At 46.0% G+C, this 13519-nt stretch overlaps 1 protein-coding gene across 1 annotated transcript in view; it reads left to right on the top strand.

Moving 5' to 3' along the window:
* Positions 1–10839, top strand: part of LOC311235659 (ras-specific guanine nucleotide-releasing factor 2-like) — a gene marked incomplete at its 5' end in the record, with an annotated part of 229087 nt that extends 218248 nt beyond the window's left edge. The window contains 5 exon segments of the mRNA XM_084323123.1: positions 55–252; positions 8158–8237; positions 9552–9669; positions 9977–10045; positions 10733–10839. Of these exon segments, the coding sequence (XP_084179249.1) occupies positions 55–252; positions 8158–8237; positions 9552–9669; positions 9977–10045; positions 10733–10825 (558 nt within the window). The 3' untranslated portion in view covers positions 10826–10839.
* Positions 10840–13519: the final 2680 nt, after the last annotated feature.

Below are 13519 nucleotides of genomic sequence, written 5' to 3'. Positions count from 1 at the left end.
TCTCCTCCCCCTCCCCCTCCCCCTCCCCCTCCCCCTCCTCCCCCTCCCCTGCAGCTGAGTAACCTTGTGGCGTCTCAGATCATGACTCACACAGACGTGGGCTCCAGGGCCGGCTCCATAGAGAAGTGGATCGCCGTGGCCGACATCTGCAGGTGCCTCAACAACTACAACGGCATGCTGGAGATCACCTCTGCTCTCAACCGCAGCGCCATCTACAGGCTGAAGAAGACGTGGGCCAAAGTCTGCAAACAGGTGGAACACATTGACCGCTAGATGCTGGTCATCTCTGTCCTGTGATGATCCAATGTGGCTGACGCTGAAGTTTTGGATTTTGGAGCACCCCCCTGTTTATTTGTTTATTTATGGTTCCCATTAGTCTACACCCATGGGTGAAAGACTATTCTTCCTGGGGTCCTAACATACAACCTACAACATTACAGTACATTACATTACAGTAACAAAAAACAATAAAAACATAAGAAACACCTTAGCCTAAGCACATTCTCAACATCTTCAAAATCTCACAAAAAAAAACAGACACAAAGGCTCCAACCACAAATACAATACTAACTAAACTAACAATACTAACTAAATAAATCAATAACTCAACTGTATTTCACCATTCATAACGTAAGGTTATGTATATAACCAAGTTCTATGAATACTGGTGACGCTCAGCGTCATCTGCACTAACCTCACTTCGTGCACAGCACTGAATAAAAATCCACAATGTACCTTTACATACCAGCATCCGTCTGGCCACACCCCTATCCGCTACCTTCATAAGCAGGTGTGTGGTCACCTACTCGCCTCCTTCCCAGACTTTCACCACAAGGCGAGATCAAGGGCCGCAGTGGCGTCCCGCCGCTGAGCGTCACCAGTATTCATAGAACTTGGTTATATACATAACCTTACGTTCTATATCATACTGGCTCCGCTCAGCGTCATCTGCACTACAGGAGCTGAGCGGGAGCCAGAAGCCCGACAAATGTACCCCGCTGAGGCCCCCCACAACCATCAGACCGGAGAGGACCGAGCCCCCCGACCCTCCCTAATGGAGGATACCCTCCCTATTGGAGGACGGGAGGGAGACGGATCCGACCGTGCAAAGAGAACTCGAGCAACTCAACGCACAGGGTGAGCAGACCGTGGCTTGACCCCACGACTACGCACACGCACAACCCGCATGCCACCAGGGAACGAATGGAAGGAACAAACCTCGTTACTGCCCCCAAAATCACGGGGTCAAGAGCAAACTCAACCCCGTGGCAAGGCCGTAGCAGCGGAGCGCGAAGGAAGACCCAGACCCACTGAAGGGACTGGATCCCCCGGAAAAAGGGGGCCCGGAGAGGTCAATGACGCCAAAGCATCAAGACCTCACCAGGCGGTCACTTAGTGACACCGCCCCCCACATCGCCAGCGTATTTGGACAGGGCCCCTCCAAGAGCGGGCCTTTCCCCCCACTAGTATGCCGCCTGGCACACTGACCCTGCAACACAGGCAGTCAGCATGGCCGTAACTTGAAGCACTCAAAAGGCTATACTACAGCGGAAGCAGGCAGCGCACCGGGGAGACGACCCCAGAGGGGTCGATCCCTTAAACCAGGCAGCAGGCGTTTGACCCGAGCCTGGAGCACTGCGGACGAGACAGGCGCCAAAGGGGTCAACTGAAAACAGCACCCCGGCGGAAGGGGCGTATGCTGGCATTGTTGCACACCATGACAAAGCCTCCACCAAAAAACCCCGACCCAGAGGGGTTGAGGCAGAGAAGGCTGACACGATTGGCAGACGTCATGAACGTGCAGGGGCACACTCAACCGGGTAACCCGGGAGTTGACTCTGCTCCAACACACCAGGGAATCAACCACCCTCTTGGTACCACATGCGGTGGTTGTTCCTATAACCCCTCAAGAAAAAACTCCAAAACACACCTGCGGGTATACACTGGCTATACTGCAGTACAAGTGTTTCAGTTTTCAAAAAAGGGTTATTCCAGGCCTACGGGTCGACGAAACATAACTTCGGACCGGGCCCGGCGGCTCGGGAAGCACACAGGGATGCCAGAGGAGGTCCAAAAGACCACCCCAACAGCCCCCTCTTCGCCATGCGTGAGAGAGGAGCGAAAAGAAAGGAGAACCAGCCCCTTCATGATAGTGCCAGGTACAACATGTACCCAACAAAGGGTCTCCATAACGCCCAACCCTGTGACACCCGGGCCGACCCGGCATTTTTCGACCCGAAAAAAGCACAAGTCCCTCAGGGTACCAGAACAGCAGATCTGCGTCCCCAGCGGACAACGGGTTAACTGACCTGGATCAGCGTGATCAGAACCAGTCCCGTGCCCTAACCACGCCGACATCCCCTCTCCAAGAGAGGGGGTAGGTACGCGTGTCGATCTAAAACATGAAAAGAGGGCGCCACCCAGACGGTCCCATTCGTACCGCGCTCAGTGGCCCACCCCAAGGGCGTGAGACCCCTCTACCTATGTTTTGATCTATTCCGTTAACATCCCCCAGATATGAACGAGAATTCGTCAAGACCTAGTAACAGGCGCTCGGAAGAGAAAACCTCCATCCCAGTTGCCCTATAAAAACGCTGTTTTAATAACGAGCAACCAAGGCGTACCAGCCTCATGCGTGATTCTTATCAGAAACACCCCGAGCCAGCACTATGTACGCGTCGAGACCCAAACACATCAATGGATAGTCTAACAAGACACCAGACATTGTTCCTCCAAGTCGCCTGGGAGAACGACAAGGAGCCGTCGTGCTTCATGTTCTTTCCTCTTTTTATTAAAAAAGAAAGAAACACAGACTGACATGAATCCCACGTGACGCAACTGAGGGTAATTTTTTTCTTCATTTTTACATCCCGCCACCCTCGCCACAGGGAGGAGACGGGAATCCCCAGAGAGACTTCCCACGCGAGCTGTATAGATTGAAAAGAAATATTGCAACATTGAGCTATGTAACACTTGGGTTAGGGCTCTCCGAGGAGGAGGCACTGAACCAATACACACTCAATAATCGAATTGAATCGAAAACACACACAATAGAGCAGAACTCTACTCACCTTGACAATCTGAGGAGGAGGCTCTGAAACTCTGAGGAGGCTCCCTCACTGGGAAGGAGAGTCCGAACTCACAGAAGGCACTTCTCCCTGAGGAGGAGCTTCGTGAGGAGGAGCTCTGACAACTCCCTGAAACAGATCCATAACATGGAACCTGAACAACACACGGAAGTCTTACCAATAGAGACATGCTCAGTGACGTACTCTATGGCAGTTTTTCAGGGCGTGGGACCAGGAAACTCCCCCCCCCCTACCCTGTAATGTGCCGAACAGCAACGTGACAGGAACCCTGAAGGACAGGGGGTTTTAACCCCTGACCAATCAGAAAAGGGGAGGAAAGGATTACCAGTTCACCCCTTTACGACCCCTCACCCCTGATACGATATAATGACAAAGTAGAGCATGACCCACTGACCCAGTCATAGCATGCTACATGAAGCATCTAACAGCTTCACATAGCTCATGTGCTAACCTGCTATCTGAGTTTTACTAAGGAAAAAACACAGAACAGAGAGGGCCCCTTTAAGAGCCCCGGTCCAGACTTACACATGTGCTTCTGTGGGCCAAACCTAACCCAGTTGTAGATCACAACGACACACACAACCCTTCAACAATTATCTGAAAAAAGAAAAAAAAATGTAACCCTAACTAACCGTACTGTCATGCACTTGTCCTAATAAACTAACCTACACTGTAGCACTCAACACTTTGATGAACATTGTTGCTCAGCTGATAGAGTTGTGCTCTTCCTGATGGCTTGTCGTACAGAACATGTAAGTCGCTTTGGATAAAAGCGTCAACTAAATGACTAAATGTAAATGTAAATGTTCATCACAACAAAAAATGGCAAAAGTACACTCTTACTACAGAGGAACGCCGTTTTTCATAACGAGAGAAGACACCAGTCCTCGATTATGTAATGGCCACAGACCTTGCTACAGTAAGCACACATGATAAGTGACCAAACAACCTTTTCTTTAGGAAAAAATTTTTCTCAAGCGGAAGCACAACCCCAGCAACTTAAGCTGAGGGTTACATCGTATCCCCACAAACACAGTGACACAATATATTGTAAACAAACATGTCTGAGAGGAGGGGGGGGAAGCCCCAGGGAAACCGGGGGGTCACCCCTCCTATCTTACCCTTGATACGACCAAGTTGAACAGGTACCCCTGTTAATATGTGAACATGCTGTTCATTGTCATCACAGGCTGAGAAAAAGATTCATTCCTCAATCACATGTCACTAAGCATAGCTTCACAGGTTAACTAACCCTCTTAGTTGTGAGTTCACCCACGTTACAACGTTACATGAACACACATGTTCTCATCACAACTAACCAGTTCATTTTTACACATGTAAAAAACAACGCCGATTTACTATGGAGAGAGAAGCTATACCAGTGACAAGACAATTCACACACAACACGCGTCGTATCCTCAATGTATTGCACACATGTTTTGGAAACATCGTTATTACAAAACATTTAGAAGGGAAGAAAAGAAGAAGTGTTTAAAGTCCGGTCAGGACTCCTACCTTCACCCTGAGCGCAGGCCGAGAGGACTACAACACTGGTCAACGGGACACTGAGTCGAACCCAGCATCTCCTGCTTTGGTGACGAGGGTATGTCCGCTACGCCACCCAGCCGCCGTTCTCCATGTTGACAAAGTCCTCGCTGGCATGGCACCCGGGTGTAGGGTCGACTAACATCCTCTGTCAAAGATGACGTCGTAGTCAGAGTGTTTAAGGCATGTTATAGTCACAGTAACGTTCGACAGTGTAGCATTAAGCTAACAGCCGTCCGACTGATAGCAACAAGCTAACGTTTACTAGCCTAGTGAACACAACGAGCTAGCGCCGCAGCTAACAGCTGACTGGCTAACAATAGTAGGCCACAAACTAGCACGCCAGCTAAGCAGCTATCACCTGAACTGTACACAACGACATAATAAGCCACACTTCAGACAGGCCGCCACCTGAGTCCCTCCCCATCCTAAGAGGGAAGAGAAAAAGAAATGTCAAACACAGTTTTCAACTGTGATTTACCAGACATACAGCGGAGCCGGCACAAGTCGCTTTGGATAAAAGCGTCAGCTAAATGACTAAATGTAAATGTAAATGTAAATTCCCGTATGGGCTGCAGCCGACTTGAGCATGGAACTCCCGATAACGAAGATCCATGCCCACTTTTCCTCGTGCCTTAGGGTGTACTTCCACATTCATGTGAAAGATGGGGCCTGCACGGGACAGAGAAGCATCCGCTCGTCCAGAGAATCCCGGGTTCAACCAGGTCTCGGTCGCGGCCCACTAGGTTGACCATCATGGGTGTCAGACCAAGATCCTCCGTCCGCCACTTAAGAAGCCGAGCAGAGGACCCCAGTCCGGGGCCGGCTTTCGTAAAATTGTCAGCTAACCCCCATAGCGTTAACAGACAACTAGCGCTCGCAAGCAAAACAGTACTCACCCAACACGGAAGCAAACCGGTTTCTCACAACAGCCGGTGCCTCCCACAGTCCAGCTGTATGACTGGAGGGTCAATACCCATCCAGCCGCAGCAAGGAGGACTGCAGTTGGGGAGTATATCAGCGGCGCGAGCCCCTAATACAAAAAAGCCGGTGGAGGTCAGAATGATCATCATCTTCCAGACACTCCAGTGATGAAGACAATATCGCCGTATTTTCTCGAAAATAGTGAGAGAGAAAATAAAGATATAATGTCAACGTATCTTCCCATCTTCTGTTTTCCTCTCAACTTTCTTCAGCTTAACAACCTCGTCAAGTGGGGTATACAACAGGCACTTCCTTGTGGTGAAAGTGAAGAAGGAGGTGAGTAGGTGACCACACACCTGCTTATGAAGGTAGCGGATAGGGGTGTGGCCAGATGGATGCTGGTATGTAAAGGTACATTGTGGATTTTTATTCAGTGCTGTGCACGAAGTGAGGTTAGTGCAGATGACGCTGAGCGGAGCCAGTATGATATAGAACAGCATCCTTCAACTTTTTCTTAAAAGTACATTTGTTGCTGATCATCCTTACCTTCACAGGTATACAATTCCAATATGCAGCAGCTCTATACATTACGGTTATCTTAAGTGCATTTGTTCTTGGTAGAGGTAGAGTAAAATGAAGACCCACAGCGTGTCTGACATGGCTATGTCACAGCCATGTCTAGTATTGGTGGGTTGTAGTTCTGACCATAAAGACTTAGGTTTACCAATTTTATAAATATTAAACAAAAACAGTAACCCATATTAGTATGTATTAGATCACAAGACAGAGTGGGTTATAGAAATTAGATCACGCCTATGGGTGGTCATTAGACCCCCATAGGCGTGATCTAATTTCTATAACCCAAAGTAGCTCAGAAGTGTATCCAACTGTTCTCAGTAACACATCCAACAAACTAACACATCCAACTGTCTCTCAACTAACACATCCAACAAACTAACACATCCAACTGTCTCTCAGTAACACATCCAACAAACTAACACATCCAACTGTCTCTCAACTAACACATCCAACAAACTAACACATCCAACTGTCTCTCAACTAACACATCCAACAAACTAACACATCCAACTTTTCTTTTAACCTACTTTCTATAGAACTTCATTCTTAGATGCTTCTATAGAAAGTAGATACAAAAAATATATTTATATTCTTTGCCCTATAGGGAAAAAATTTGAAGTTTTCTTTGCCCTATAGGAGGGATTTTTTTTAACCTACTTTCTATAGAAGCAGCTGGGAGGTGCGCTGTTTTAAGTGAGCGTTGATTATTGAATTGATTGATTGATTGCTAATTTTATTACTGTCCACCTTGTTTCCAACTGGTTAAGCTTGGAGACTCTTTCGAAGTCGCTCTCTTTCGAAGTTGGTTCGAAAGAGATAAACTCTAAGCATAACCAACTTTGATTTTGACCCATTGACTTACAGTGCTGGCGTAATAGCGCCCTCTGGCGCCCCGACCCGTGGCGCAGAATGAGTTAAGAAAAAAGTATTTAAAATTATTATTATAATAAAAAAAAAATGCACATACAAAAAAATCGATGAGTGACGCCACTTATGGATTTCACGCAGTTATCGATACATCGATAAGTGGTCTCAGCCTTATGATGATATACATACATTTGTGCATATCACCAGACGGGGATAGTGGCAGACATTTGTGATGCCCCTAAAGTAGTTTAGTGTCGTCTTCAAGAGCCCTTCACGGCTCAGCTTCTTCCCCCAGGCCATCAGAGCCTTGAACACTGAACTCTCCACACACAAGCACACATGAGCACACACACGACACACACACTGTACACGCTCACACACTAGCAGCCACTTTAACATGAGCAAGCACACACTCATGCTGCACACGCCCACACTTACGGCCACTAAGGAAAGGTCACTTTAAGAATAGTATAACCTGAGATTGTATAAAATAGCATGTACAGAAAGACCCAGTGCCTCATCCGTAGCTAACAGTGTATTGCACTACCACAGTACCTACCATGCTCTGTAAATAACTTATGTACATATACCGATATGCCCTACTCTGTTTACTTGTTTTATTGCACAATGTCGTTCTATTGGATTCTATTATATGTTATTACCATTGTATTATGCACATCGTTGCGGGCAAGACCACCCGCATTTCATTGTATACTTGTATGCCGTGACTAATAAAACTCTTGACTTGACTTGAAAAGAGCCCTTCACCAGGGGATGGGTGCTTACTGTTGTCGGGATCAAACCTGTGACCTACCAGTCGCAGCAGTCTCTTGAAGCACCAGACCACCCTGCCACTCTTTAACCCTTTCACTGCCACAGGACAGAAGGTTAACCCTTTACTATCACACAACCGACATGAAAGGGTTAACCGGCTGTTGTGTGGCAGTGAAAGGGTTAACCTTCTGTGTATTGTCGCAGTGAAAGGGTTAATCGTTTGGTAGTGCGGCAGTGAAAGGGTTAATGTAGTCGAAATTGAATGTGATTGGATCATCCTCCGATTCGGTCTCTTCCTCTGGGCTTGAGGGTCAGGGTGGGGTCAGGGTGAAAGGCTCGGCTTGACTAATGCCTTGGTTTTTGTTCTTTGATGTTCCAGACCAAAGCCCTGATGGACAAGCTCCAGAAGACTGTGTCATCTGAGGGGAGGTTCAAGAACCTCAGGGAGACCCTGAAAAAGTGAGACTTGAAGGTTTTCTATCATACAGAAACTGTACAGACGCCATGCGATGACACCATGAGATGACATCATGCGATGACATCATGAGATGACATCATGAGATGACACCACGAGTCCCTCTTGACAGCCATGTGTTGACACTAGAATGACTGGAATCGCATAACTGCTAGAAAGGCCATTAACAGTCATTCTGACCAGGCCATGTGAGCGGCGCAGGGAGCGGAGCGGGCAGTTTTGACGTGAGCGACGGAGTGGGTTTTAAAATGGGTCGGCGCGACGTCTGGAGCGAGAGTTCTCCTCCGCTCCAATCCACTCCGGGCCGCTCACAGTGGTTTAACACTGATGTAATATACATGTAGTACAATGCCAAAGCAACAGATGGCGATGTACAAACATGAAGGCCATTTTCAACCAATGAGAAGGGTGAACCGTCACTCACATCCTGTTAGAAAAAGTATATGACGACATTGTTGTTGTCGTTAGCTTACATGCTAATGTTAATGGCAGCGACCATAGCATTGTGGCTAGGCTAGCTATCATCGCTTAGTAGAGCTATAAACAACGTTATTTAACATTGCAGAATGGGTACAATTACAATACGGCTCAATACAAACAATTGTTAAGGGGCCCAGGGGGTGTAGACTGTTGTAGTTTGGTCAAATCAAGCAAATTTACATCATGCTCCAAAAATTTAAAATAAATCTGCTGAGCGATGTGGAGCGGGGACCGGGGAGCGCTCGATTCAAGGTGAGCGGTGAGCGAGCGGAGAGCGACTTGGGGGCGGGGTCAACATGAGCGATTAGCGGAGCGGAACAAGCCATCTAGAGCGAAGAGCGGATTTCTCGCCCGCGCCGATCCGCTCACGGGCCCTGATTCTGACTGCTTCTTTTTTTATAAAAAGAATATTTTATGGATTGATTTCTCATGTAAATCAAATAATTTTGCAGTTTGAGATCCGACTAAAGTCTTCCACAGTAGTTAGGATATTTGGAAAATAGTTTTTCACCACCTTCATCACCTCGAAAAATAGGATAATATCATCCACATAGAAGGAAATGGAGTGCCAATGGTTCAGTTGAAAGAATAAAAAGTGGATCCCCTTGTCTACTGCTCCTTGAGATTTTAAAGGAAGGAGAGCAATTATTACCTAATCAGATGGATTTGCAAGTATTTGAATCATATTGATAATATTTTTACCGATACTCATACGACATAAGAACCAGTTTTAATACCTTTCATTTCTTAAGTGTGTGTTTGTGATGGGTCCAACTGCTTAGGCATCCCTGCCTCACCACCCCATCCCCTCCTTTCAGCTGCAACCCTCCATGTGTGCCCTACCTGGGAATGTATCTAACAGACCTGGCCTTCATTGAGGAGGGAACGCCTAATTTCACTGAGGAAGGTCTGGTCAACTTCTCCAAAATGAGGATGGTGAGCACACTCATGCATGTGCATGTACACACAGGCAGGTTTGCAGGCTTTTTAGGTAGGCCGCCAGGTTATGGAAGGGTTGCTGGTTTGATCCCCAGTGCTGACAGTGCCAATACTGCCGAAGTGCCCCTGAACAAGGGCCACCTAACCCCCATGTATCCTGCTCCAAGGATGGAAGACAACGGGCAGTTGCATTAAATATGTGGTTGTGGTTGTATATCCTTGTAAAAGTAAACCCATACATATACTGTATATACAGACACACACTAATATCATAGTGATAAAACAATGGTATTGTGTTTCTCAGATCTCCCACATCATCAGAGAGATCCGACAGTTTCAGCAGACCCCGTACAGGATAGAGCATCAACTCAAGGTACCTCTATAAACAACACCTCTTTCAGCTTCTCTGCTCCCCTTTCTCTATTTACAACACCTCTTTCAGCTTCTCTGCTCTTCATTCTCTATAAACAACACCTCTTTCAGCTTCTCTGCTCCCCTTTCTCTATAAACAACACCTCTTTCAGCTTCTCTGCTCTTCATTCTCTATAAACAACACCTCTTTCTGCATCTCTGCTCCTCATTCTCTATAAACACCTCTTTCAGCTTCTCTGCTCTTCATTCTCTATAAACAACACCTCTTTCTGCATCTCTGCTCCTCATTCTCTATAAACACCTCTTTCAGCTTCTCTGCCCTTCATTCTCTATAAACAACACCTCGTTCAGCTTCTCTGCTCTTCATTCTCTATAAACAACACCTCTTTCTGCATCTCTGCTCCTCATTCTCTATAAACACCTCTTTCAGCTTCTCTGCTCTTCATTCTCTATAAACAACACCTCTTTCTGCATCTCTGCTCCTCATTCTCTATAAACAACACCTCTTTCTGCATCTCTGCTCCTCATTCTCTATAAACAACACCTCTTTCTGCATCTCTGCTCCTCATTCTCCAAACAACACCTCCTTCTGCTTCTCTGCTCCCCTTTCTGCTTCTCTGCAGTAAACGTTATCAAAGGTTTGATCTACTGTGTGTAAGTTGTCTCTCCTGTCCCTCTCCCTGTCCAGGTGACCCAGTACCTGCTGGATAAGACCTTGATCATGGATGAGGACACGCTCTATGATCTCTCCTTGAAGATTGAACCACGGCTCCCCGCCTGAGTGGCAGCTACTGTGGCCAGCGGGAGCCTGCCAACTTTGAAACCCCTGCAAGGGCAGCACGCCCACATAATCACATCAATGAGGAAGATGAAGGGAGAGAGGTTTTGATAAAGGGATGGAGTTGGAGATAAAGAGAGAGAGAGAGACAGAGAGAGAGAGAGAGAGAGAGAGAGTGTGTGTGTTTTTGATGAGACAGAGAGCTGAGTCATTTGTAAGAGAAAATGAATTGAGACAGAGTAAGGAGAAAATGGACAGGCAAGGAGGAAGTTCTGCTCTTTAAGACGACATACCGATTGTTTTTGAAGTGCAGGAGATGGCGCTCTTGCATGCGCCGAGCGGAGGGAGACAGGAAGTCGCAGGTCGCCGCGTCGCCCTCTTCATTCCTCACCTGGGAGTGCGGGTGGTCGCGGCTCCTCAGATGCGTTGCGAGAGTGCATGGAGGCCGCGAGGGTTAAAAAGAAGACACAAGTCTTTTTGAAGCAGTCAATGGCGGACGTTAGAGATGTAGCATGTACAGATAGTGTATAACTGAGAGGTCTGAACTCCATACAGTAGTCTCACTATGCTGTTGTCTGTCTTGCGCTGCCTGTGCATTGCTGTGTCATGTCCTGCAGCAACAGCCCCCCCCCCCCCCCCCCACTGCTTTCATTCATGGTGGCCAATTGCATACATTTGCATGATTCCAGCCAGAGAGATGTGAGTGTTTAAATGGCCTTCGACTTGACCTCTGGCCCACAGTTTAGCATGCTGGCCAGGGTGACTCTCTCTAAGCCACTATGCATCTTCATTGGGCTTGGAGGGGCAGAGCATCTTTAAGCTTTTATAAATAACACTTGGAAGGAGGAACCCGTCATTCAAGATAATCCAATATCAGACCTAGTATTTTCTTAAAGTGGTTGATTTTTAACTGATGAATTTAAATGAGTGGTTTTAGTTTACCACTTCCCATCCACTAAAAACGTCTCCTTGTACTTTTTATCAATGTCCACATGAATGATTAAACATAGATAAATTAAAGGTGCCTTCCTATTGTCCGCCGTAGGTCATTTTACCCCACGACTTCCAATCCCATAGCGTACAGTTAAACGTTTAACCCTAAATTATATTGAAGTAGTTTTTACGGTCAGGTTTTCTTTAAAAATGTAACAGTACTTCTCTTCTATTCATTCAGTTATGTCGTTGCAGAGAATAGGTCATGTATGCTTAACCGTAGCATGTAAGTGTAAAACAACTATGGCACTGCAGCAACTGATCCTTAACCAATGTCTCCCTCTAGTGGTTTGCCTTTTTGTTACACGCTCTACCTTCCCAAAGCTTTTGCAGATTTCCTGTGCAATTAGATCTTTTGGTTTCGACTGTGTCTAATACTGACCTGTATAGTGAAGGAGCCTGTATGTAACTGTGGGATGTAGGACAGGATGGGTTTTGCACTCTTTAAGATGTAGCTTTGCCTCTGTGGTTAGTTTTACCTTATTATTTATTTCACAATATTTATGTGGTTATTTTTGTATATAGTGACATCAGACATATCACACGATTGATGAAACAAATACTTTTGAATTGGTACGCTGTGAATCTTTGGTTTTGTTACCGTTTCTTCTTGTCTTCTGTTTTCATGTTGACTTTTTGATTTTGCATCCCAAACGCCTGTATGTGAAGGAAATCTTTGTGGAGCTTTTATTCTGAAGGAGAAGAGAGAGAAAAAAATATGTATTTTAAGGAGAGAGAAAAAAATGTAGCATTTTAATAATAAGAGTTTCTTTTTTAATGGTGCATTCTCTTCGGTGTGATGTATCTCCGATGTGACGATATGATGAACATAGTTGTCCTGCACGCACCCCCACATCTGCATGGTCTGCATGACTCCACCCTCCCCTGTTACCTCTGCTGTATTTACCAACGTCCCTGCCACAGGCTGCACGCCTACTCATAAGATGAATGTCTATGGTGCATAGACTATTGAAATAACCATACATTGCAAAATGTCCAACCGATTTTCAAACGGTTTGGTTTGTTATAAACGTCAGAGATGTAGTTATGATACTGCATACTCATAATGGACTTTCATATGAAAAAAATGTCAACATGTCCAAGCATCCTGAATCATAGCCATGTTAATAACGTTGGTAATAAACCAAAGCGTTTGTAAATCGGTTTAACATTTTGCAAGCTATGGTTATTTCAATAGTACATGCACCATAGACATTCATTATTATCAAGATGGCCACCGGTGAACTACGCTGGAGACTCCGCCTTGCACCATCTAGTTATATATATCTATGATGATAACGCCGCTGTAGATATCCTACTGATTCCACTGCCAAGGACTAAAGGGATATTTCACCTCTCAAATCAAAGAACGCTTTTCAAGGTTCTCTTACAGTACCCCGTGGGATATTTTAAACTTGAAGAGTCTGTACTTACTGTTGGTACTCTCTGTTAACACTAGCACAGTTGACAAGGGGTCAAATTACCCCTAGGCATTTTCAATAAATGTATCCTCGTCACTCAATCACTTTTCCTAAAAGTACCCGTTTTATCTGGCACGGTTTCTGAAATTTCAAAATGACTTCAGGAAAATGTGGAAAGTCACAGCACTTTGCGAGCGTCTAGTGCAGGGGTGGCCAACCCGTGGCTCGTGAGCCGCATTTAATGTGTGGCTCTTCCATAATTTTTTTTTTTTTATATTTTTAT

This window comes from Notolepis coatsorum (assembly GCF_963971535.1).
Source record: "Notolepis coatsorum genome assembly, chromosome: 10".
NCBI lineage: Eukaryota > Metazoa > Chordata > Actinopteri > Aulopiformes > Paralepididae > Notolepis > Notolepis coatsorum.
This window is presented reverse-complemented; position numbering and strand designations above follow the sequence as displayed.